Here is a 27,778-nt window from a genome sequence, read left to right on the forward strand (position 1 = left end):
ATTTATTCCTAAAGGGTTGGCAAAATTTACATGAAAAACTGATTCCGGTGTGTTTTGAAAGGGGTGTGTGTGTGTATGTGGCAGAGAGAGAAGGGAGGCAAGTAAAGAAGAAAATAGGAAAACAGAGAATCACTTATATTTGTTTCACTTACATTTCCATTTTTAGTTAATTGATCTATTCATGTTTTTCTTTTTTTTTCCAGGCTATTTAACAATTTATATTGTCCTAAAAAATTGTCCCCCTCACTTAAATTTTCAAATTTACTGATATAAAGTCTTAAATAGTATTCTTTTAAGATTTTGAAAAGATTTCTTCCATTATGTTCAATGATATGAACTTTTCTCCCCTCTATATTTTATTACATATAATAAAATTTTATTTTACAAGTATTTAAAAATTATTAACTTTTGGCTATACTGATTAATCCAACCTTTTAATTTCATTATTTCCTGTTCTTCTCTTTATTAATTCCTACTTTCTTTGCATTAATTGTTATTCTCCTATTTTGAATTGAGCTTTTCATACATGGAATTAAACTTTTCCTACTTAAAAATTCAGCTACTTTTAATCTTTATCTTCTAATATACTTGTTTTCAAATATAAATTTCTCTCTTAGAATCAATTTGGCTACATTCCACAGGTTTTGGTTTATAGTATTCTTTTAAAAAGTTTTTAAATTTTATTTTTATTTCTTCTGTAACCCCCAAATAATTTGAAAGTGTGTAAATTTCCTTTTTCTCTGCTAAATACTTTTTTTTTGAGAGGAGGGCTACATTTTTGTTTAACTGCTATTTTTTTAGATAGTGGTAAGTGAAGAAAGAGATTTTTTAGAACTGATTGAGGTATTCTTTTTGTTAGTGAACAGTTAATTTTGGTGAATACTGCATATACCAGAAAAAATCAAGCAGAGAGGGAGTCTGAGAAATGACATTGTAGAAATGGTCCTATCAGCTCTGATAAGTGAACCTGAGTCACCTATACTTTAGAATTTCACAGCAGGTGAAAAATAAATATTTATCTTGTTTAAGATGTTACTATTTCATTCATTTGTTTTTGTGTTGTTACACATGTAGCCAAACTCAACGCTAAACTCAAGATAGTACTTAGAGAAAGCTATCCTTTTTAAATTGTGGATTCAATACTTTCTTGGAATTCCATCAGTTTTTTTTTAATATATTTTGAAACTGTATAATTTGGTTTATTGTGATTTACTGTGGACTTGGTTATTCTTTTTAAAAACATGAAATATATTTGCCCCTATTAATGCTTTTTGTCTTGAACTCTATTACTTAATTTTTACATAAATTTTAGTTAACATACACTGCAATACCGGTTTCAGGAGTAGAATTCAGTGATTCATCACTTACAACACCCCGTGCTCATTCCAAGTGCCCTCTTTAACATCCATCACCCATCTAGCCCATCCCTCACCCACCTCCCTCGATCAACCTTCCAGTATGTTTTCTATCATTAACAGTCTTTTGTGGTTTGTTACCCTCTTTTTATAAGGCATTGTTAACATCTACTTTTTTCTGCATTTGCCTGGTATATATTTCCCATTGTTATACTTTCACCCTTCATTTGTCAAGTTGTTTCAGCTCTTCTATTTTAAAAGTATGTATATGGCTGTATCACTCTAGAAAACAGTAAGGATGGAGTTTCCTTTAACAAGTTAAAAACAGAACTACCTTACAATCCAAAAACTGCACTACTAGGTATTTACCCAAAGGATATAAAAATATAAAATCGAAGGGATACATAAACCCTGATGTTACAGCAGCATTATCAACAATGGCCAAATTATGGAAACAGCCCAAATGTCCATCAACTGATGAATGTATAAAAAAGATGTGATAGATACATATGTATATTATATATGTGTGTATTGTATATGTGTGTATATATATGTATTATATATATAATGGAATATTACTCAGCCATCAAAAAGAATGAAATCTTGCCATTTGCAATGACGTAGATGGAGCTAGTGAGTATTATGCTAAACAAAATAAATCAGCCAGAGAAAGACAAATACCATATGATTTCACTCTTATGTGGAACATAAGAAAACAGATGAACATGGGGTTGGGGCTGAAGAGAGGCAAACAAACCATAAAATAGACTCTTAACTATAGAGAACTAACTAAGGGTTGCTGGAATGGAGGTGGGCAGGAGATAAGCCAGATGGATGATGAGGATTAAGGAGAGCTTTTGTTCTGATAAGCACTGGGTGTTGTATGGACTTGTTGATCACTAAATCCTATACCTGAAACTAATATTACAATGTATGTTAACTAATTGGAATTTAAGTAAAACTTGGAAAAAAATAAAAGCATATGTCTGTTATTTTGTTTATATATCCCAGAGAAACATGTACGTCACATTTCTGACTACTGATTTGTTCAGAACTATTTATGGCATCTTATTTTCCATTTATAATGTATTCTAGCTATTTTATCTGCCCTCCCATTCCTGTCTTTTGTTGGACTGATTAAACGGTTTCATCTTTTTTCTTCTACTGTTTTAAAACTAGTAGTGCTTTTCATTTCTCTTACTTTGGTTACCCTTACATGTTTAACATACACCCACTGGTTCACATTTTTCCAACAATATATAAGTGAATCAGTATTCGTATCTTCTTTCTACCTCCATCCCCAAAGAAAAAAAAAGAACTTGGGTAAACTTTTGTTTCCCTCATTTATCTTCCCGCCTTCATACTATATTGATCTCATCTGAAATTTGAGTATCAGATTTAAAAACTTTTGTAATTAATACATATTTGGATAAGTTTCACTAATTACTTTGGTTACCACTGTCCCTCTATCTGTATGCATTAATTATAAATTAATGAAAGGCAATTATATTTTCCATTGAGAATTTCCCTCTGGACTATTTTCAGGAAGAATGAGGGGAAGACAGAGATGTGCCACTCCAGAAGCTAGCTTTCTGGGTGGTACGCTCCTTATTTTTCTTAAGCATTAAGAACCCTCTAGAAGGGTGCCCGGGTGGCTCAGCTGTTTAAGCATCCAACTCTTGATTTTGTCTCAGGTCACGATCTTGTGGTTTCAGAGTTTGAAACTGTGTCAAGCTCTGTGTTGATGATGTGATGATGTAGAGCCTGTTCTGGACTCTCTTTCCCTCTCTCTCCACCTCTTTTCTGCTTGTGCTCTCTCTCAAAATAAATAAATAAACCTAAAAAAGAACTCCCTAGAGTTACCATCTATCTCTCTAAACCAACCTCCTATATATTTACTGCTTCTGCCTAGAGACAGTCATCCATTGCTGATGCCTACCCAAAGGCAGAGTAGATATGAGTTGAACAGGTGTTAACTAATTAACTCTCACTGAAGAAACCCAACCAATTACCCTATTACCGTCCCCAGACCCATACCTTTTACAATAGTACTCTATGCAAGTCGCGGGTAACAATTTCCCCCTTTAATCCAATCCTGTTTTCCTCCTTCAGAAATTCTGGTTTTGATCTGCTAGGTACAGGGCTTGGTATTTTTAAGTATCTTTTCTATTTTTTAAGAGTAAGTGAGAAGGTTATATGTTCAGGATACCATATTGAAATTCTTTTAAGACTTTTAGACCCTGAGGTTGTAGTGATGGCTGACTTAATATATTCATAACACATACACATACACACACACTGTTCTAAAAGCAGTATATTCACTATCTCATTTAATGCAAGCAAATATTTAATTTATATTATTAAAAAGGAAATACCTACCTGCATGTTGTTTTCTTTCTGCCTAATGTCAATACTGGCAACCTTTGACTGTTTCACAGAACTTTCTTCTTTTCTATCTAGGTTATCAAATTGTACAACTTCAAATGAATTCCAGAGATAGAATCAAATATTATGCCCAATATTCAACATAAACTTGAAATTTAAAAAATCAAGTTACGTGAAGATTTAATTTAAATTATAGAAGTGTGAAATTCCTACAAAACTTTTAATTCCTCACTATATAAGTTATCACAATAAGCATGAATGTACAATGAAAACCAGCTTGCAAAATTACATCTTTATAATGAGGAACCAAGACTGGGGGAAAAAGAACAGTTAGTGCAGTTAATCTAATACAATGTAGTTAATCTAATCTGCAGATCCAATGAATGAATTGTGATTCAAATGTCTCAGTGAATAGGTCACAAATATCATTAATATAAGTTGGCTACCCATTTTATTTACACATACTAATAACACAACTTCTCAAGTGAAAAATTATTCGTCCTCCTCTGACAGCAGTGCGACCCAACCAGAACACTTGTTTTAATATGTGAATGATTTCTCTCTCAAAGAGAAAAAAGTTAGGTATAGAAGGCATATTGTCATTCTCAGAAAGAATCAAAGTGATACTTCCTGAGTCTATTGGTCTCTAGTATTGTTTGTTCTTAACTTACTCACATCAAATGATAACAAAAATTCCTTCTGTCTTTTCCTTTATGTGTTTACAAAGAAAATGAAGTTTTAAAATAATTAACAGATACTGTACCTACAACTCTTGCCTCTGAAGAATGCATTTTCACTGGTCTGACTAGTTTCTCAGCTTCATATAGAAGAAATAATTGACTGTTTTGAGGGGCTTTATTCAATATAAGTACATGTTCATCTTTTTCAAAAATTCTGAAGAGAAAAAATTACATTAAATATTTAGTAGGTAAAAAATTAACATATTTTAAATCTAAAAGAGACTCATATACTATATGGTATAAACTCATCTTGCAGATAGTAAAACTGAGTTCCAGAAAATTTAACAGATCTGCCCAATATTATTAAATTAATGACTGGTGTCACAGCTAAAACACACTTTTCCTGATTAAGTCCAGTGTTCTCAGTATACCACACTCTCATTTTTAAAACAGAATCATTTTAGAAGAATTTCTACACATGTCAAAAACATTTAAACCAAAACTTTATCCACAAACAGCATGCCATAGATTTCAAAGTACTTCACATTTTAAAAATAATTATTAAGAAACAAATCAACTACATGAATCCAGAAACCACTAAACAATATTACAAGTCATAAATGGGTCTTTTTAGTTTTTTACTTAAAGTTTTACTTAAGTTTCTTACCCACTGAATTTTTCCTAAATTAAAGAAGTAACTTTAATTATTTTTAGTTAAATAGTTTAAATGATGTTACTTCTAATAATTAATAGATATTGAGTAAAAATGACTGAACAGTTACATAAATTTCTCTTAATACAGAGGATTTTTACAGTACTAAAAAGTCAATGAAGCGAAATTTTGTACATGTACTTATTTCCTAATCAATTTCTTTACAGAATTAAAGACACATTATTATGTTTATAAGTGGGAGGGGGGATTCAAGAAGATAATAGATCCAAAAAAATGGGATCAGAAAAATTAATATGGGAGAGGAATGTGTTGAAACATCAGGACAAGAGCAATGGAGCCTAAGAAGGTGAATTTAAGAAGAATAAAAAAGTATACAGGCAAAAAGAGAAAAGGTAGACATTTTATCAGACAAAGCAACAGTAATACATCTATTTTTCTGTCACACAGTAACAGGTAAAATCTTTTTTTTTTAATGCATCCACCACTGATGTCTGTTTTATCACCATAAGGATGAAAAACCAGGAAACGTACGATGCCACAGATTCAGTAGCATTTTGATTCATCTTCACTCTCTGTTGCAAAAGAAGAACCGGTCAAGCTGGTGACAGTGATAAAAAGGTAAATACAGGGGCACCTGGGTGGCTCAGTTGGTTGGGCATCCAGCTCTTGATTTTGGCTCAGGTCATGATCTCATAGTTCTACGGATAGAGCCCCATTTTGGGCTCTGCACTGATGATAACAGCCTGCTTGGGATTCTCTCCACCCCTCCCCCACTGGCCTGCTTGTGCTTTCTCTCTCTCTCTCTCTCTCTCAAAATAATAAATAACCATTAAAAAAAATTTAAGTGGTTATCTTTGAGAGAGAAAGACACACAGAGACACAGAGAGAATGAGTGGGGGAGAGGGGAAAAAAGAGGTGGACACAGAACCCAAAGCAGGCTCCAGGCTCTAAGCTTTCAGCACAGAGCCCAACAAAGGGCTCAAACTCAAGAACCATTGAGATCATGACCTGAGCCGAAGTCGGATGCTTAACCAATTGAGCCCTGCAGGCACCCCTGTAAATACACAAACATTTTTTAAAAAGTTAAATACAGTGCAGCTCCAACTATTATTCCTTTGTTTCACTACTACTGGTAACCCATCATGGAAAACTGAATGAAATATAGGTGCAATGACAGCTTACAAAACAGCAAATGTGCTGCTGTTACCTTATTTCTCTCTATACATTATCCCTGACCTTATTAAATAACAAGCATATTTTAACATTAGCCTGTAATATTTAAGGGTATAAATTAATATGTTCTGTAAGAAATAAGCAGAAAATAGCCTCCACAAAAATGTATATAGATACTGTGTGAATATGAGTGGGAGAGAATATAGAATCAAAATAAAATCCCATTTTAAAGTTTACCTATACCTTTCTTTCAATTCCTTTCTCTTTTCTATATTTTTATTTTTTTCTTCCAGAGTTTCGGCAAGATTCTTAGTTTCATGAAGTCTTGCAATTTGCTAAAAAGAAAAATGACAAAGCAAAACAAATACCTAAGAAACATATCCTTTATCTTAACTAATAAATATGATTTTTTTCTATATAATTACAGGATTTATGTTTTCATAGGATTAGCTATCTTTTAGTGAAAGTTGCTAAAATTGGGTCAAAATTAACAATAAATCATACTCCTTTAACTTTTCCTTACAATTCCATTAGCAACCTGGATTCAATGAACTTCCATCTTCCTTTTTAAAAAAAAGCACAGTTAGAAGCAAAGCAGACATCAATTTCTCGTATACAGACCAGTTATCATACATTTTAAAAGAAGTAGCATCTACTTTGTTCTTATTACTAAAATGACTTTACTGCTATTTGGAACCTTCTACCTATGAATGGTAAATGTATCTTCTTCAACACAATTTTTTAAAAATTCAGAAAATTAGCTATTCTATTTTTTTTCTCAGAATTTGGAAGTAACTTTGATGGGTTCTCAGTCAATGGAAGCCATTTCAAAAGATGACATTAAAAATGTATTCAAGAAAATATCATGCACCATCAATCTTTAAGGCTAAACTAGTTTTAGCTAAACTGTACAAAGATTATAGCCATAAATTTTCAAGATCAAGTTCTTAGAACCATTGTCTTATTCACTTTGCTCATAACACTGTTGAACCAAGTGTCTTTGAAGTTCCTGTTATTAAGCTACATCTTGTTCTTTACTCATCTTTCTTGAGCTGCCAAAGAAAATTAAACTGTTCCCTAAAACTCAAAATTAAATATACTCCATACCTAAAACATATTTTTTGGCTCCAAAGGTAATCTGAGACAAATAAATTATCATAAGTCTTTCTCTATATTTAGGTTCTTTAGAAACAGCTTTTCTAAGACTAAGTGTACCATTATACTCATACATTAATAAATATATTAGGAATATATTACAAAATATATACCTGGTTTAAGTAATTAATTTCTATTTCCACTTCATCTACTTCTTTCTTCAATTCAGATGAACTTTTGGAAAAATTGCTGGCATGTTTAAGAATATCTTGTGTTTTACATCTCACATTAACACTTTTATGTTAAGGAACAATGTTATAGGAGTAAATTTTACATTTATAACATACGTACCTTATCAAAACTAGTTAATATTATATCATATTATTTATAAAAATGTTCTATATAAGCAATAGGCAATATTAATAACAGTACCTGAAAACAGAGGCAATGCTGACATGAACATATGGCAAACTGAAAAAGATAATTCGTTGCTTATCTATGTTATATATTGAACTTAAAAACATTTCATCTAAAATACGCTATAATTTTTTTTTTGCTTAAATATTTCACATGGGTTTTTTTTGCTTTTGTTTTTTAAACCAAGTTCATCAAGTTACTAATAATACATAATCAATTCAGGTCCAAATTTAACTTCTTGTGTTTCCATTATTTATTTGTTCCAAAATCAATATTTAAAAATCTACCCAATTCCCATTTTCTTGTTCTATAAGGTTCATCAGCACAGCCCACAGGACTCAGAAGACAGCAAGATCTTCCATTTGGACTTTCTGCTTGAACTGGAGTTACACCACTTTCAAGCAGAAAATTTCTTAGCTATTAACAGACATCCTACACAGTTAGTAACCACTACAATTTCCTAAATTACTCTATAATCCATTTAGGAGAATTTAAAAATTAATAAAATAATGATAGTGAACAAGAACTCCAGAGAAAATCTATTTAAGGTGGAATATTTCCTGCTCTTCCCTAAAATATATAATTTATATGCTAGAACATAAAATTTCAAATGAATATTTATACTATATTATGATAAAACGTATCAATTAAAAAATTTAAATATAAACAGTTAAATACTAATCTTCAATTCTCTCTACCTTCACCCCCTCTTCTTGTTTCTCATATAATCCTAGACCTCATCCCTTCCTACATCGAACTCCCTACTGCCTCTTCCCACTGAGAAGTTACAACACAGACAGGCAGCAAATGAACAACAAAAAACAGAATAAGCTAAAACCTAAACATGAAGAGAGCAAGCATCAAAAGAGTTAAAAGATGATTTAGGATGAAGCAGGATGAAGCAAGGTAGAATGCAGGATAAAGAAGACTTAGTACAAACAGTGGAGTTATAATCTAATAAGAAAGCAAATGAAGGATTGTACAGGTTGGAAGAGGATTAAAGTTCTAAGTTCATCATCAGGGAAGATCACCTTGACAAACAGATGAGACTTAGATCAATTAAGAATTACTTAATCATCTAATACAATGCCACTGTATTAGAATTATTTGTTTACATGTCTGTCGCCCATACTAAACTGTGAGCTCCCTGCAAGAAAGCTCTGTATCTTCTTGAGGATTGTCTGGCACAAGGTAGTCCTCAATGAATTTCTACAGATGAGTGAGTAAATAATTGTGATTACCACTTTCCATTCTATTAAGTTATAATCAGTTGATTTAATTGGAATTCTTTGGTAAGACAGAGCAAGAAGACTTTTACATTGGTTTGGTTGCTAAGATACACCACTTAAAGTAGATTCACACATCACTTTATTCTCATTAAAATTGCTTGCTTCTAATCACATGTACATATATGAAAGCTAATCCCAGATGACCTTTAAAGTAACCTCTAGATTTTTTAAATTAAACAAACAAAAAACCCCAAATCCATGTGATACTTACCAAAGAATTACAATGACAATCAAAATACAGAAATAACACTTATCTAACAAAAATTCTAGGAAGAAGTACTTTTGTGGATACATATGTAATGTCCATTTAGTAAGTGATGGAAAAGGAGCAGGCACTGAAAAACAAAATCGTATTTTAGTCTAATTCATTATTCTTTTCATTACAAAAATACAATTATTAAATAATATATAACAAAAATATTAATACCTAAAAATTCCATAAAGATAGTTTCATTCATTTTTAGTTGTTCAGAACATGCCAACACTCTATTTTGAATTTCTTCATGTTCTTTTTTCTTTTCATAATATTCACGTGAAAGAGGTGTTTCTGAGTATTTTAGTTGATATTGCTTCAAAACATCTTTATACTGACATACATAACCATGGTACATTTTTCTGTTAAAATTAAATGATGTCAATATTACAACAGTGTATCCAAAACCTTTTTAAGCATCACTTGTTAAAGTCTACTAAACTAAGTATAAAAGGCAAGTCAAATACCTACTCTTCTCTGCTCCCCTCAATACTGCATGCCCTTCAAACTTTCCTTAACTCCATCACACTTTTCAACTCTCTACTTTCTCCTTACTACCTGAGTTATTCATGTCTTAATCCTCTTCAATTTAACTTTTACACTCACCATTCTAAAGAAACTACCCTTGGGGCGCCTGGGTGGCTCAGTTGGGAAAGCATCCAACTTCAGCTCAGGTCATGATCCCACAGTCTGTGGGTTCAAGCCCCGCATCAGGCTCTGTGCTAACAGCCAGCTCAGAGTCTGGAGCTTGTTTCAGATTCTGTGTCACCCACCTTCTCTGACCTTCCCCTGCTCATGCTGTTTCTCTCTCTCTCTCAGAAACAACAAAAAAAAAATTTTTAAAAATTAAAAAAAAAAAAAAAAAAAAACTATCCTTCCCAAGGTCAGCCAAGGTCACCAATGATCTAACTGTCCAACTCAGTGATCTCTTTTTTTCTCATCCTAAGACACTGCAGAACCTGTTGGGTTTTTTGTTTTTAGTTTTTTATTTAAATTCTAGTTAGTTAACATATAGTCTAATATTAGTTTCAGGGGTACTATTTAGTGATTCAAAACTTACATACAACACCTGGTGCTCATTAGAAGTATACTCCTTAATCCCCACCACATACTTAGCCCATCCCGCCACCCACCGCCCCTCTGGTAAATATCAGTTTGTTCTCTACAGTTAAGAGTCTGTTTCTTATTTGCCTCTCTTTTTCCCCCATAAGCATTTGTTTTGTTCACATAGGAGTGAAATCATATGGTATTTGTCTCTCTGACTTTGCTTAGCATGATACTCTCTAGCTTCATCCATGTCAGTGCAAATGACAAGATTTCAGTCATTTTTATGCCTAATGTTCCACTGTGTGTGTATGTATGTGTATGTGTATGTGTGCATGTATGTGTGTGTATATACATATATATACCACATCTTCTTTATCTATTCATCAGTCAGAATGAATTCATCAGTTCATCATCAGATGAACACTTAGGCTGCTTCCATAATTTGGCTATTGTAGGTAATGTTTGCTATAAACATTGGGGTGCATGTATCCCTTCAAATTAGTATTTTTGTATTCTCTGGGTAAATACCCAGTAGTACAACTGCTGGATCATAAGATAGTTCTATTTTTAACTATTTTCCAGAGTGGCTGCACCAGTTTGCATTTCCACCAACCAGTGCAGGAGCTTTCCTCTTTCTCCACAACCTTGCCAACAACTGTTGTTTCTTGTGTTGTTGGTATTTGGGACTTCATCAAAATGAAAACCTTCTGCACAGTAAATGAAACAATCAATAAAACTAAAAGGCAACTTATAGAATGGCAGAAAATACTTGCAAATGATGTATCTGATAAAGGGTTAGTATCTAAAATATATAAAGAACTTATAAAATTCAACACCCCAAGATGAATGATCCAATTAAAAATGGGCAGCAGACATGAAAAGACATCCTTCAAAGTAAGATATACAAATAGCCAACAGACACAAGAAAAAGTGCTCAACGACACTCATCATCAGGAAAATGCAAATGAAAACTACAATGAGAAGGGGCGCCTGGGTGGTTCAGTCGGTTAAGCATCCAACCTTGGCTCAGGTCCGTGGGTTTGAGCTCTGCGTAGGGCTCTGTGCTGACGGCTCAAAGCCTGGAGCTTGCTTTGGATTCTGTGTCTCCTTCTCTCTCTGCCCCTCCCCTGCTCATGCTGTCTCTCTTTCTCTCTCCTTCAAAAATAAATAAACATTTAAAAAAAAACCTACAATGAGAACCCGGGTCTTCTGTTGACTTCCTGATCTCTATCCTCTCTGAGTTTTTAGTTTCTACTCTCCCCAGTTCAGCTACCTCTATAACTATGTGTTTTAAATCTTCACCTCTCTAAGCTAACATAATAGAAAGTCATGTTTTATGTGTTAGAAATGTAGGTTCACAATCATTCTTATATACTCCATTAACTGCTTTAATGAAGAAAATTTCAACACTGTTTGGAGGAACTCCACCAGTCTAAATCAGGTAGAAGTGAGTGGTCATCTATGTGGGCACCAGTCTTGAGTGAGTCAGTTAACTCTTGCAAAAGGATATTAACTTTTCGTTCTCATTTGACTTTTGCTGGATCTACAGTAGGGGTCATTTACTATGACCTATGGGCCAAAATAACCTGTCACCTGTTTTTGTATGGCCTGTGAGGTAAGAAAAATTTCTGAATTTTAAAATTACTGAAAAATCAAAATAATAGTATTTCATGACACGTTAAAACCATATGAAATTCAATCTGTAATGTCCATAAATAAAATTTTAGTAGAACACGATCATTCATTTTGTATTACTTAAAGTTGTTCCTGCATCACAACAGTAAGGCTGAGTATCAACAGAAAGTATAACCTACGAAGCCTAAAATATTTACTATCTGGCCCTTTATTAAAAAAATAAGTTTGCTAATCCTAATCTACAACAATGAAAATGTTCAATCCAGGTTCATTATACGAAATATATTATTTTGATCCTCTTTTTACCCAATTTTTAACAAGTTTCAAGAAATAATATTCATTGAAAATTTTCTAAAAATATATAGTCCTATGTTTCTCAAAATTTTCTAAATTTTCTAAATCAAGGTATTCTATATGGGTGAAATTTATTTAAAGATACTATACTGATACTATACTCATCTTAGCAGATAAGAAAAGAACAGTATTCATAAATGCTTCTATACTGAGGAAAAAAAGTAAGGATAACAGCATTGTACTGGTCAGCAGATCTGAATCGCCTGATTGTTTTAATTTTTTAATATACTAAATTCTGGGAGCACCTGGGTGTCTCGGTCGGTTAAGCATCTGACTTTGGCTCAGGTCATGATCTCAAAGTTTGTGAGTTTGAGCATCGCATCAGAGCAGACTCTCTGCTGTCAGCACAAAGCCCACTTCAGATCCTCTGTCCGCTCTCTCTCTACCCCTCCCTTACTCGTTCTCTATCAAAATAATGAAACTAAATAAAAAAAAATATATATATACATATATATAAACACACACACACACATACTAACTCTGTCCTCTTTAGCAAGATAAAGCAGTTGAGTCCCAAACTCCTATTCCTCTAAATGCCTATTTGTTAATTAATCCCTCACTTCCTTTTAAAAAATTTTTTGGTTTTTTTCTTTATTTTTTATGTTTATTATTTTTTTTTTCTTGAGAGAGAGAAACAGAGACAGAGTGTGAGCGGGGTAGGGGCAGAGAGAGAGGGAGACACAGAATCCAAAGCAGGCTCCAGGCTCTGAGCTATCAGCACAGAGCCCAATGCAGGGCTTAAACTCACAAACCACAAGATCATGACCTAAACTGAAGTCGGTTGTTTAACTGACTGAGCTACCCAGGCATCTCTAATCCCTCACTCCTTGGGAAAATGGCTCAGGGAAGAGGGAAATACCTATAGAAAACTGAATTGGAGTGACCAGTTTCAGATGAGATTAGCATACCACATTTACCCCATTTATGTTGTATATTCATGCCCACTCTTATATACTCCATACAGGGACTTTAGCAGAGACCAGCAGAGCGAAGTCATGAATCAAGAAGAGCCCTGACTATCTCATCTGCTGACAACAATACTAGTCTTGATGAATGTCTAGAATGGAAAATTAAGAGAAACAAGAAGCTGGTTCCTCTATTTCCTTCAGTATCCATGATACCAACAAATGGAGTCATTTCCTTTTATAGATATCTGGTATTGAGTCTTCAATTCAATCAACCTATGTGGTTGGTTTAAGAAAGAAAGACCTGTTTCCACTATTAAAGTGGCTACTCTGGCTACCTAGTCATCTACAACAAACACTATCAGCTAGGTATACTTTTGAACTGCTTTGCTCTACCTCCTCAAAGAAGCATTTTTAATAATGTTTTATAGCCATGACTTGCATTGAGAGATGTTCTAAGAAGTAATATATATTGTGTTTACCTTAGGGAGGTCACTGAAGATACTGACTACCACAATGCATAACTCTCCTTTAATGAGAACTTTGGCAAGAAATTTCTCTCAAATTTTACTGCCAGGAAATACCTCTGCTTACCTTTAACACTTGAACTGTTTTTTAAATGAATACTCTGAATCTCAAACTGATCACACTTCCACAATGCCTGGACTACTACTAAGCATTCCAAAGCCTAATCTATACCTATATTTAACACATGTACATGACCATGTAATGTGAATTTCTATTCTAATCAAAGGCTTCATATTCTTACATTATCCTTGTATTTCTATTGGCTTAATTTTTATATTTAGTTTTAACACTATGGTATTATACAAATTATCTCAAATCCTTTTTAGATAGATGCAGGGTCTAAAAATGAAAAAGTAACAGTCTCTTTCATTAATCCCACACTCTATCTATTCCTTGGATGATTGTATACTCTAGCTTTCTCTCCTTTTTGCTCTATTCATTTACATGGGCAATCTTACACTCTGGTTTCTCTTCAGATCACATAAATCTTTCGCCTTATACATCGGCAATCTTTTCTATTTCCATGATTTCAAATGTCAGTGAAGTCAAATCTATTACTTTGGTCGCTATCTTCTCTTAAGACCCATCTTTGAATATAAAGGGTACTGCAGTCTCTAGATTTAGTATGTTTTTAATTAAAATATAAAAATTGGAGTTATGTCAGCAAGATGACAGAATAGAACATCCCTAATGTGTATCGCCCCCTCAAAAACAATAATTTAGCATCCATCCATGGACAACAGTGCATTTGTGGGATCTTTGTGATCCAGATAGAAAACTGTGACACCCTGGTATAGTCCAAGACTAAGGACAGCCATTTTGAGAAGGCAGGCTCACATCCTGGTGGCTAACTCACTGTGGCCCTGACTACAGACCCAGAAACAGTTCTGTACCCCTAAGAACTCAGCTACAGCCCCATTTGGCTTTGGGTCTATTACCAGCACTATACACCAAAGGACCCAGAAGGAGTCATGACCAGCCGTGTGTCAGGAAATAAGCATACATACCCTGGTCCCAGCTATGGACCCTGAAGTGGCCCATGAACCAGCTCCAGTCCCTATGGCTGCAGTCTGGGAGTCCCTGGAGGTAAGCCTGCCAAACTCCTTCAGACTACAGACTCTAGAAGGGCCCTGTAACTGGGCTCGAGGCCATCTCAATCACAGTCATCAAAGAGTCCTGCTGGCATAGGGATCCAGCAGGAGACACTCCTGGTCTGTGCCCCTAAAGATCCTGAAAGGGCCTTATGCTTGGTTCCAAGCCCCTCACAGCTACAATTTGTCAGTAGTACTAAGGGTCTAGTTCTCAGTGGGAGACACTTCTGTCTGTACCCAAGGAGATCCTCAAGAACCATATCCTTAGTTCTAGATCTCACAGAGCCAAAGGCCACCAGCAGATCTGCTAGCCCTGGAACCCAAAAATAGGTATTCCTATATGGATCTCTACAGATTCTAAAAGGGTCCTACACTTGGCTCCAGCCCCTTCCACTACAGTCAGAGAGAAGTTAAGCCCACCCAGGGACCTGATAGAAGACAAGCCCTTCTATCCCTTCAGATCCAGGACTACAGACCTCAATCTTGGTTGCGGAACCTAAAACCTCCCTAAGGCTCAGTTCTAGCTCGTCTGGCCAGTTTAGGGCCAGTCTTGACTACCCACAGATCCATCCAGTGACTAGCCAGGAGGCCTCCCAGGGACCTGGTGGGAGCCATACAAGTCCATATACTTGGTAGAAAATAGAAATACCATATGATGCAGTAATTCCACTACAGGATATTTAGCCCCCAAAAATGAAAATACTAATTCAAAACTACATATGAACCCCTATGTTTATAGCTGAATTATTTACAATAGCCAAGATACGCAAGGAATCCAAGTGTCTATCTACAGATGAATGGATGAAGAAGTGATATATATATATATATGACATGTGTTATACATACATATCATATACATATCATATGTACATATATGATATATATATGATATATATATATATGCAATGGAATATTATTCAGCCGTGGAGCCCCATGTTGGGCACAGAGTTTAAAAATAAAAAATTCCAACCCTTTAAAAAAATTTTTTAATGTGGTATATATATGCAATGGAATTTTTTATTCAGTCATAAAAAATAACTGCTACCATTTATGACACCATGATGGACCTTGAGAGTATTATGCTGAGTGATTAGGAGAAAAACAAAAAAAAACATGATATGAACTTACTTATATACAAAATCTAAAAAAAGCCAAATCACAGAAATAGAATAGAATGATAGCTGCCAGTAGATGTTGCCCAAAGGATACAAACTTCCAGTAATAAGGTAAATATGTTCTGGGGATTTAATATACAGCACGGTAAATATAACAATACTGTATTATAATCCTTAAAAATTGCTAAGAGAGTGAATCTTAAATGTTATTACTACAAAAAAAAACACTGTTTATATGAGATGACAGATGTGCTACCTACCTAGCCTTACTGTGATAGACACTTTAAAATACATACATGTATTACGCAATCACGTATCAAACTTAAACAATGTTATAAGTCAGTTATACCTCAATAAAGCTAGAAGAAAAAGAAGTAAAAAAATAAATTTTAAAAAGTATAAAAAAGATAAAATAAAATGATGCCCTTGTCCAATTACATTAAAAATGAAAACATTTCAATTTTAAAAAAAGTTTTTAATGTTTAATTTATTTCTGAGAGAGAGATAGAGACAGCATGAGCATGGGAGGGTCAGAGAGAGAGGGAGACACAGAATCCAAAACAGGCTCTAGGCTCTGAGCTGGCTGTCAGCACAGAGCCCGACGTGGGGCTTGAACCCACGAACCATGAAATCATGACCTAAGCTGAAGTCAGACGCTTAACTGACTGAGCTACCCAGGCGCCCCTTCAGCTTTTTAAATTAAGTGAAATTAGGGTGCCTGGATGGCTCAGAGTATCTGAATGCAGCTTAGGTCATGATCTCATGGTTCCTGAGTTCAAGCCTGGAAGCACTGGCTCATTGCTGTCAGTGCAGAGCTTTCTTTGGATCCTCTGTCCCCTTTCTTTGCCTCTCTCCCACTCATGCTCTGTCTCAAAAATAAACATTTTTTTAAAAAAATTAAGTGACACATTGTATGTTAGCCAATTTAACAATAAATATATTTTTAAAAATAAAAATAAATAAATAAAAATCACTGGATTAAAAATCAAGAAAGGTGGGGTGCGTGGGTGGCTCAGTTGGATTAAGTGTCTGACTTCGTGGGTTCGAGCCCCGCATCAGACTCTGTGCTGACAGCTCAGGGCCTGAAGCCTGCTTTAGATTCTGTATCTCCCTCTCTCTCTGCACCTCCCCTGCTCATGCTCTGTCTCAAAAATAAATAAATATTAAAAAAAAATTTAATCAAGAAAGGTTACATGAAGAAGTAGGATTGTAAAGGCCAAAATATTGCACCAATTTGAGTATTTTAAACTTGATCTTTGATGAAGAATTGTATTGATGAGGGTCGGGGGGAAAGAGCAAATAGGTAATGGGCACTGAGGAGGGCACTTGTTGGGATGAGTACTGGGTGTTGTATGTAAGTGATAAATCATGGATATCTACTCCCGAAGCCAAGAGCCGTCTATATACAATGTATGTTAGCTAACTTGACAAAAAATATTTTTTAAAAATTGACCTTTGGAAAAAGTAAGTGAAATTATGATGCTATATAATATGTTCAAAGTCTCTTACCTTGTTTTGTTATATTCACTAATTACATTTAGTACTCAAGACCAGGTTATTTTATACAGAATAAAATAAACCCATAAATACTGGGGTTTCTCCATCAGAATACACAACCCACTACATTAGCTTTCTGAAAAAGAGAAGTCTCATATCAAATCCCCTTCAAGGTGCGCAGGTGCCCTCTGTGCCTATCCAGCAGTTCCCTACTGAAGACTGGAGTGCTCCACCTGCCACTGAAGACTAGTCTGCAGCTCCCACTGCTCAGGACACTGAATGGATAGGGACAACCACTGAATGGTCTTAAGCTGCTCTTCTACAGAGGCAAACAAAATGGAAATAAGGTTGATGGAAAATAAAATCTCTTAAAAATAAACAAAAATAAATAAAATCCCCTTCAAAAGTCAATACTCCAAATTTTTCATAAGCTAATCCTATAGCTAAGTATTCCCCCAGATGTTTACCTATAACAATTCAGTTATAAAGACCATTAACTGAAGCACTCTGCTGTAACAATTGCTACTGACAAACTATTTCTACCTTAGGGCATATCTAAAAACATATCCAGGATTCGGTAGAGCTTTATAACAAATAGGCAGACCTCCAATGGCACCCAAAGAGTCCAAAGCACACGATTTACTTAAAAAAAAAAAAACCTCTCTCAATGTATAAAGTTTTTGCATTTTTCAAGTAACATTTATTCTACATGTATCTTAAAAATAATAAATTATAGAACTGATAAGCTTAAATTAATATATGTACTGTACTTGTCTTTTTCAATAGCTTCTTGATAAACAGTAAATTGGTCCTGCATATAGACTTCATGTTTATGAAAAACATCACATGTTGGCTTCCAGCTATAGAAAAAAAAGACTGTAATTAGCATCTCAGAATAACAAATTGTAAGAGATAATAAAAATGAATTTAACCATTTAAAGATAATGAATCTTTTCCTGAAGAAAACAAACTTATAGCAAGAAAATATTCTCACCTCTCACCACCACCACTACCACCACTCAGACAATCATACATACACTTAAATATAAGTATCGATTAATTTTTATGTAAAACTCATTGTGAAACCATGACTAAGGTAGAAGCAAATGTTACATGGTTGGACTGTGTATTGATACAGCATTCATAGAATATACTCTGCAATACTCCAACATCAAGCTTTCCTTCTCACCATGCTTCTCAGATCTTGGCTAAGAAATTCTTTTGGAGTAAAGATTCAAAGAATTAGAATAAAGGATAAAGAGAAGTTTTTTTCCTTCAAAACTTAGAAACTCAGATTGATATACCCTCTTGAACTAGAAAGAAATAAACTAGGCCAAAATAAATTATAAAATCAGATAGTAAGAATAAAATGAATAGCTATCTTACACATTTTTTGTTTTATTACAAGACTTGAAAAATGCTGCCAATGTGAAAAATCTAAAATCTGCACACACCATGGCAGCTTCCATTCTAAATGTTGTTCAACTATTTCTTCTAGCTCTTTTTTCTAATCTTTTAATATTTTTTCAGATTCAAAAAGCTCACATTGGAAGCACAAAGAAGTATGTAAGGAAATAACTATCATCCATATTCTCAATATAAAATAACTATTACTACTGTTTTAATAAACTTTTACCAGATTTTATAAGTACATAATTTAACATTTTTGAGATCATATTCATTAACAGCATAACCTCCTTTATCACCTACTTTTAATTATATACATTTTCCTTCTCACTAGGAATTCATTGTAAAGGTTTTAATAAATACATCATAATAACTTTAACTAACCATTCCCATATTGTTGGCCATTTTTGCTTAATCTAAGTTTTTCCACTGTAAGTAGAATTTTTACTTAAATATTTGTCCGAATTTCTAATCATTTCTTTAGAAAACATTCCCAAAAATGGAATTCTAAGGTCAAAGAGAGAGAGTTGAGGAGGGACAGAGAGAGACGAGGAGAGACAGAATCCCAATCAGGCTCTGCACAGTCAATGCAAAATCTGATGCAGGGCTTAAACTCAAAAATCACGAACAAGATCATGACCTAAGCCAAAATCAGACACTTAACCGACTGAGCCACTCAGGTACAACAAAAGTCATGTTTATTTTTAAAGCTTTTACCAGCAAAAATTACTATAGTGATTTTCTTATTCCCTGGCCAAAACAGGATATTACATTTCTTTAAATTTCTATAAAACTTAAAGGCAAAATATAGCATTTTATTATTGCTTTAATTTGGATGTCTCAGATTACTAGAAAGATTGGGCATTTTTTCACATTTTATTAGACATATATTTTTTTCATTTTGGTATTTACCTATTCCTATTTACTTTCCTTGTCCACTTTTCTAACAGGGTTCTTGCTTTTGCTTATTAGTTTCCACAAGTACTTTACATTTTTTAAAATAACCCTTACTTGACACTTTTACTACCTAATTCTTTTCCCTTATATATCATTTTGGTGCATTTTCATTTTCATTTGTGTGTAGTCACATTTAGCTATTGTTTTCTCTGTACTGTCAGCTTTTGGTGACACACTTACAAAGGTCTTCTACTCTCAGAGATTATATAGTCACTTAAATTTCTTCTAGTACTATAATGAATTCATATTCCACATTTTAATCTCTTTACTATGGTGAAATCATGAATTAGACGTATACCATGATATTAAGATCTCTAGTAACAGTCCTTGGAACTCAGAGAGAGATCAAGCTTGTATGAAGTACAGTACAAAATCTAACAGCACACCTAAAGGAACTAGAAGGAGAGCAACAAGAGCACCCCAAACCCAATAGAAGAAGATAAATAATAAAAATCAGGGCAGAAATAAACAATATAGAATCCAAAAAAACAGTTGAATCTTCCTCTTCTGGAATTCCTATGATACGGATATTGTTCCGTTTGATTGAGGGTGGGGAAAAGGGAAGGGGGGTGATAGGCATGGAGGAGGGCACTTGTTGGGATGAGCACTGGGTGTTATATGGAAACCAACTTGACAATAAACTACTTAAGAAGAAAAAAAAGAATGAAATCTATACATAATCATTACATGTATAGTACTATTTATATAACATGCTGTTAAATTTTAAAACAATAAGTACAGTATGATTGCATTTTATAAAAAGAAAAATAGACATAGATATATATGTATATGTAATAATGACTGAATTTTTATTGAAAAATGTCTGAAAAGGTTCTCAGAACCATTAAAAATTATTTCTTTTAAGGAAGAAGACAGGGCTGATGTGGGAACTGCAGACAGAGAATAACTTATTCCACACATTTGTATACTTTTTGAATTTTTATACTAGGGATGTGTTATTTTTATAAATGGGGAAAATAAAAAAGATTTACTTAAATTTTGAATAACAGGGTGCCTGATGACTTAGTCAAGTGCCTTATTCCTTATTTCAGCCAGGTCATGATCTCATCATGATCATGGAATCAAGCCCCACATTGGGCTCTGCACTGGGCATGGAGCCTGCTTACAATTTTCTCTCTCTATCTCCCTCTGCCCCTCCCCTGCACGGGAGAGAAATAATAAAATATTAAAAAAATTTTGAATAACAATATATTTTAAAACAAACAGGATCCTAAAATACAGCAGTTAATACAAAGACAATGGTCTACATAAAGTACAGAAAACAGACACATTTTATTTTTGTAATCTACAATAAAGTTCTATTAGTAAGCCTTTGCTTCAAAATGTTTGTGTCTTTGGGGCGCCTGGGTGGCTTAGTCGGTTAAGCGTCCGACTTTCACTTAGGTCATGATCTCACGGTTCGTGGGTTCGAGCCCCGCGTCGGGCTCTGTGCTGACTGCCAGCTCGGAGCCTGGAGCCTGTTTCAGTCTGTGACTCCCTCTCTCTCTGACCCTCCCCTGCTCACACTGTCTCTCTCTCTCTCCTAGAAATAAATAAAAAAATATATATATTCAAAATGTTTGTGTCTTATAATAAATTTAACCATTAGGATCCAGAACCTGAAGCCATGGTGAAAGAATTCTTAAGATAATAAGTACTTTTACTTTGAAAAGCAACTTATTTTAGGCTAGATTTTCCTAGATAAAAATAAATCTTAAAAATTCAAAAATTGAAATTATTTCAAAATGTATCTAATAGAAGCCTATATTATTCAAAATTCTGCAGACTATTTGGATCTGAATTTGAGTGATCTTAGAGCTTCTATTTTTCTTTTGATCCTCCTACAATCCCTATTTACAGAAGCATGTAGCAAAGCAATTTAAGACCTGATTCATTATTTTGTTAATACAAAATACTACATTAAAGCAACAGTGTCTTCAATTATAAAAACTATAAGTTATAAATAACAGAAACCTTGAATAAAGAATCCAGTGACAATTACTGAAAGTTCATTTCTTTTAAATACTCACTTACTACAGTTGTCTTTGATCTCTTTACTATGTTTACAGTAGTGGCCAATTTCCTCATCTGTCGTATTTATAGTTTCATGTATCTTACAAATAATCACCTTGCTTTCTTTAACATCTTCAAAGCATTCTGGAAATGAGAAATGTTTATTTTCTTAAGGTAGAAGTCATAAATTCAAAATTAACAAATACAAAAGAAAAAGGGGTATGGCAACTTACTTAAAAGGAAGAGAGTCAGAGAATGGAGAGGAAGTGAGCCTTGAGATGGAAAGGGCCCTCTACTAAAAAGCACAAAACCAGTACCGGGCTTGCTCATAGATCCAGAAGCAAAGGATTTATGTTTGGAATGAAGAGAAGTACATCTGAAACTAATATTACAGTGTATGTTAACTAACTAGAATTTAAACTAAAACTTTAAAAAAAAAAAGAAACATCCTTGTCCCTCATCTTTAACATAAGAGGGCTAGATTAAGTGATATCTAGAATCAATGGCATCTTATCATTGTATGAGTTCGTGTAAACATTTTGTCACATATGATATTAACTTGTTTTGGTTTTGACAAATATAAAGTTTCTCTTCACTGATTCCATGTCAATTAATTCTTAAATGCACCTTCAACTCACTTATTTCTTTGTTACTAGTGAATAAATACAGATAAAATATAATCTCTTAAACGTTAAAATAAATTCTTAACACTCATACTCTGTATTCTTTATTGTCACAGAAAGGTAACCAAATTCTTTTTCAGAACAATCAAAAAATTAATGGTTCTATTTTTGATAACTTTTATGTAGGATCTTAAAATACTGCATTATGTAATTTGCTTTGCCATTTCACTCATAATATAATTTTTCAGAATTATTCCTGAAAATGTGGCATCCATCAGTCCTGAACCCTGACTTTTGGTCATGTCTAAAAAGATTTTTAAAAATTCACTCAAATGATCCAAAATATATAAAGAACTTAGAACACTCAACACCCAAAAAACAAATAATCCAGTTAAAAATTGGACAGAAGACATGAATAGACATTTTTCCAAAGAAGACATACAGATGGCTAAAAGACACGTGAAAAGATGCTCAACATCACTCATCATCAGGGAAATACAAATCAAAACCACAATGAACTATCACCTCACACCTTTCAGAATAGCTGACATTAACAACACAGGAAACAAGATATAGGCAAAGACGTGGAGAAAGGGATATCTTCCTGCACTGCTGGTGGGTATGCAAACTGGTACAGCCACTCTGGAAAACAGTATGGAGGTTCTTCAAAAAGTTAAAAACAGAACTACCCTACAATCCAGCAATTGCACTACTAGGTATTTACCCAAATGATTCACAAATACTGATACAAAGGAGGTACATGCACATCAATGTTTACAGCAGCACTATCAATAATGTTAAATTCTGGAAAGAGCCCAAATGTCCATCGACTGATAAACGGATAAAGATGTGGCATATATTTACAATGGGATATTATTCAGCCATAAAAAACAATGAAATCTTGCCATTTGCAATAACACGTGTGAAGCTAGAGATACTATGCTGAACAAAATAAATGAGTCAGAGAAAGACAAATACCATGGGATTTCACTCATATGTGGAAATTAAGAAACAAAACAAATGAACACAGGGAAAATAAGAGAGAGGGGCAAACCATAAGACAGACTCTTAACTATATGCCTCCTTAACACTGAGGATGGCAGAAGGGAAGGAGGCAGGGGGATGGGTTAAATGGGTGATGGGCATTCAGGAGGGCAGCACTTGTGATGAGCACTGGGTGTTGTATCTAAGTGATGAATCACTAAATCCTACACCTGAAATTAATACTACACTATATGTTAACTAACTGAAATTTAAATAAAAGCTTGAGGGGCACCTGAGTGGCTCGGTGGGTTAAGTGTCCAACTGTGGACTTCAGCTCAGCTCATGATCCCAAGGTGGGGATGGAGCCCAGCACCAGGCTCCCTGTGCTTAAAATTCTCTCTCTCTCCCTCTGCCATTCTCCACCACTTGCACTTGCTCTCTCTCTCTCAAACAAAAAAAATAAAAATAAATAAAAACTTGAAACCACAAAAAAGAACAAATTTAAAAATAAAACCAAAAAAATTTCAATCAAATGTTTTAAATAACTGGTGTTGTCTGAGAAAAATAACATATTTTAACCATACTTAATTAAGGGATTATTTCTTAATTTTTATTTTTGGGAGACAGAGAGACAGAGCATGAGTAGGGGAGGGGCAGAGAGAGAGGGAGACACAGAATGCCAAGCAGGCTCCAGGCTCTGAGTTGTCAGCACAGAGCCTGATGTGGGGGTGAACTCACCAACTGCGAGATCATGACCTGAGCCACAGGGGTTATTTCTACTTAAAGCAAAATTCTTCAACACAGAATAATTAAGTACTGAATACAGAAATTTATTATTGAAAATCTGTGGTTCAGGCAAATAGCTCAGCATTAGTCACCAGATAGAAATGGCACAAAAGTTATAATGCCAACTATAAGTCAGCCTAAACAAGGCAACTGCATTGTTACAGGCCATAAAAAATTTGAAACTAAAATAACTTTTATCATGCAAAATGACTTACTGTTAATTCGTTGAATCATATCTTCTTTAGTACTTATATCTTGCTCATACTGGAAAACTAAAATAAATAATTCTTTTGTGACTTCGCTTTGTCGCTATTATTTAAAATGTTAAATAATAATACAAATAGTTACCCAATTCTTTATTTTTATTTTATACCTACCAAATTCTAGCAAAAGCCTGTCCAAACTGACAAATAGGCTGTCATTCATCTTGGAACCTACATTAAAAAAACGCTAAAATATTTATAAGGAACTGAAATCATATTCAAAACAACATATATTCATTGGGTAGCAACGTTTCTAATCAGATATTATTACAGACAAATGTCGCGGGAGGGGGTTGGGGGGAAGGCAAGCACTGGGGAGGGGAGAAACACCTTCAGCCCAGTAATGGGCACTTAATACTCGCTGAATGTAGCTGCATGACTGAAATACCTGGGGAGCGGGGGTGGGGGGTGGGGGGGGAAGCCTTCATAATTGTTTATACGTGGCATCTCAATAAGTCACTGAACCTTCTGGAGTCCACAGACACTAAGATTTCCCACAAGGATACGCCCTTGAAAATAAATAGTATCTCCGAATATGTCCTTTCTTGGCGTGTGTACAGCTAAGCGCAGCAAGAGTGCTAAACAACGTCCTTCACAAACAGCGAAGTAAAACCCTGAAGAGTGCAATTTTACACTTAGGAATTTACCCCCAAACTCCAAAAAGCAGAGGGTTTCACCGGACTGCCAAGTCGCATTACAAAGGAACTCCTGAGGCGGGTTATTTTTTGACGTATTACTCGTCACCCGCAGATTCAGATTCAAGTGAGCCACTCCTCCCGAGCATTTTGAGGCGAGAGGTTCGCTCGGAACTAACGCCCTCACAGCCATCCAGCCTCCCTTCACCTGACGCCGCCCTGGACCCTCCCACCCACGCTACCTCTGGTCGAGTTCCCGGGACAGGGCCTGCCAGAACCCCGAATTCCCCAGAGCAGCCCGCCCAGGGAATAACCGCCGCACACACAGCTCCCTTTCCCGCACACCTCAAGGTCCCCTCTGGGACCCGAATGTCCACGCCCTTCCTTCTCCGGATCCCACACTCTACTCTGGGTCCCAAGCGCGGGGGGTACTCGACGTAGAACCCCGCGAGCACCGAAAGGCCGACGGGAGTCCCGCTTTGGCCCCACCTAGCCCCGCGAGACCCCGCGAAGCCGAGAACCGGAGCCGCAGATCGCGCTGAAGAGCGAGATCGAACTCCCCGCGAGACCAGCGCTGCGGCCGTCACGCTTTTTCCTGGGGCGAGGCGAGCACCCAGCACCCCAGACCCCCTGGAGGTGTTGCCGGATTCAGGAGAAACCCTGAAAGAACAGGGAACGCGTCAGGAAGACTATCCATTCCTCTTGTAACATAACAGTTTTAGGAAGTATTTTGGAAAACAGCAATAAAATTGATATTATCGTAACGTAAAAGTAAAAAACACTGGAATCAATCATCAAAATGCAGTTTTGCATTAAGCATTTTCAAAACTTTAAAAGCAAGCATAAGAGTTCAAATAAATTTTCATTCAACAAACACTTTGAGTGACTCATTTGTTTAGTTTCTTTTTTTTTCATTTGTTTAGTTTCAAATAAAATGAACATTTTTGTCCAAATGCTGTCTTTAGATCATTTATGCTCTTAGACTGTCAGCACATCCGAAGTGAAAAAGTGGAGTAAAACTAATTTAAGCAAATAAGCCCCAAATTGCTTTAATTATTGATATATTTCTGGTAAAGATGTTTTTAATACTCAATGTTTTAAATAATTGTCTCAATTCACCACAGCCTAAATTCACAGATTATTAAAATGAAGAAGAAATTTTAAGAGATTTTTTTGGTTAAATGCCTCAGATTATATGTGCATAACTGATTTTATTATACTATGATGTAATGTTACTCATTAGTATTAATGATAGTAAGCCATCAAAACTAATGTAAGATTGATGATGTAAGACATTTAGCAGCTTGTTACACTTGTTTATGATATATTTATTTACTACCTTTTTAGGAAGGCATAAGCATAAACATGAAGCCTACAGTTATTTAGTCTTGCTTGCTATGACGGTCAAGAAACTGACATAGGACAAAAAGGTTGATTCAGTTCAACTTAACAGATTTTCTTATGAATATTTGTGGAAAGCTAGAAACACCACTTTATACCTGAAAAATCAATTTATTTGCACTTAAAGTCGCATCTATGGATATCCTAATTACTCTCACAAAAATACAACGGAGTTCTACTAAAATCACTACCACAGATCCCATTCCAAAAAATTCCTTCTGGAAAGCAATAAGGATGAAGAAGTTCCAGCTACTGGAGAGTTTTAAATAACAAATTTTATTCTTCCTTCTATTCCCCCCGATGAAATATACAGCACCATTTGAAAAATTAGACTGTTGACTTGGGTAAACATTTATCCTAACAAATCATTTTCCGGGAAAGTACTCCCATAAAAATCTCTCCCTGTCTATTATTAGTGTCTGCCCCTTTGCTCCAAACATGCAAATCATAATTTAAAGAAATTCTTTATTTAAAACTACTCCCCACTATAATAGTACCATGTTCCATTCCTTCCTTTTACTGCTAAATCTATCCAACATAAAACATGTCTGCTATTTACTATTGCTTTCCATTCCTTTCCCCATTGACTTTAAACTCAACAGGTATCTCCATCACATTTAACTGTTTCTCAGATAACCAATAAAATCTTTCTATTCCAAATCTAATGGTCTTTTCTCAGTCTTATCCCTTCTGCCTTTTTTTTTTCTAACTCTCTTCTATATTTGGTCCTATTAAAATTCTCTGCAACCCCAACTTCTAAGACACTACCCTCTTATAGTTCTCTACCTCTCCTATCTGCATTTCTGATTTTTGGCTTCTTCTTTCCCTTTCACCATCACTACCCAACTATGGACTTTTATCAAAGCCTTGTCTTTAACTCTACCCTTCTCTATATTCTTTTCTTTAGATCATTCATTCTGACGTCTTTAGTTATCACTTCTATGCTTAAAACTCCCAAATCTATATTTCCAGTCGTATCCTATTATCTGAGAGTTATATAAATATTTATATTTACATGCTTTTCCATCAGTCTTGTTCAATCTGATCCAAATCCAAAGTCATCTATTCCTTTGCCTCTAACACCCCTGTCTCAGTAGCACAGAAATGCTCCCCAAAATCAAGACATGGAAAGTTGGTATGTTATACCAACTCATTATTCCCTTCATCTCTTATATTCACACAGTCTTGTTGATTTTTTTTCTTTCATATATCCCTCA

At 34.7% G+C, this 27,778-nt stretch overlaps 1 protein-coding gene across 1 annotated transcript in view; it reads right to left on the reverse strand.

The window, feature by feature from the left end:
- CUNH14orf39 (chromosome unknown C14orf39 homolog) overlaps positions 1-25,532 on the reverse strand; it is a 52,541-nt gene extending 27,009 nt beyond the window's left edge. Inside the window, exons 1-11 of the mRNA XM_039240782.1 lie at positions 25,506-25,532; positions 24,640-24,696; positions 24,478-24,534; positions 21,887-22,013; positions 18,263-18,352; positions 9,495-9,682; positions 9,360-9,402; positions 7,535-7,655; positions 6,510-6,601; positions 4,504-4,634; positions 3,735-3,811 (exon numbers count right to left, since the gene is read on the reverse strand). Of these exons, the coding sequence (XP_039096713.1) occupies positions 3,735-3,811; positions 4,504-4,634; positions 6,510-6,601; positions 7,535-7,655; positions 9,360-9,402; positions 9,495-9,682; positions 18,263-18,352; positions 21,887-22,013; positions 24,478-24,534; positions 24,640-24,688 (975 nt within the window). The 5' untranslated portion in view covers positions 24,689-24,696; positions 25,506-25,532. The remainder of the gene's footprint in view (positions 1-3,734; positions 3,812-4,503; positions 4,635-6,509; positions 6,602-7,534; positions 7,656-9,359; positions 9,403-9,494; positions 9,683-18,262; positions 18,353-21,886; positions 22,014-24,477; positions 24,535-24,639; positions 24,697-25,505) is intronic.
- Between the last annotated feature and the right edge of the window lie 2,246 nt (positions 25,533-27,778).

This window comes from Hyaena hyaena, unplaced genomic scaffold (assembly GCF_003009895.1).
Source record: "Hyaena hyaena isolate Hyena2069 unplaced genomic scaffold, ASM300989v1 scaffold_181, whole genome shotgun sequence".
NCBI classification, from domain to species: domain Eukaryota; kingdom Metazoa; phylum Chordata; class Mammalia; order Carnivora; family Hyaenidae; genus Hyaena; species Hyaena hyaena.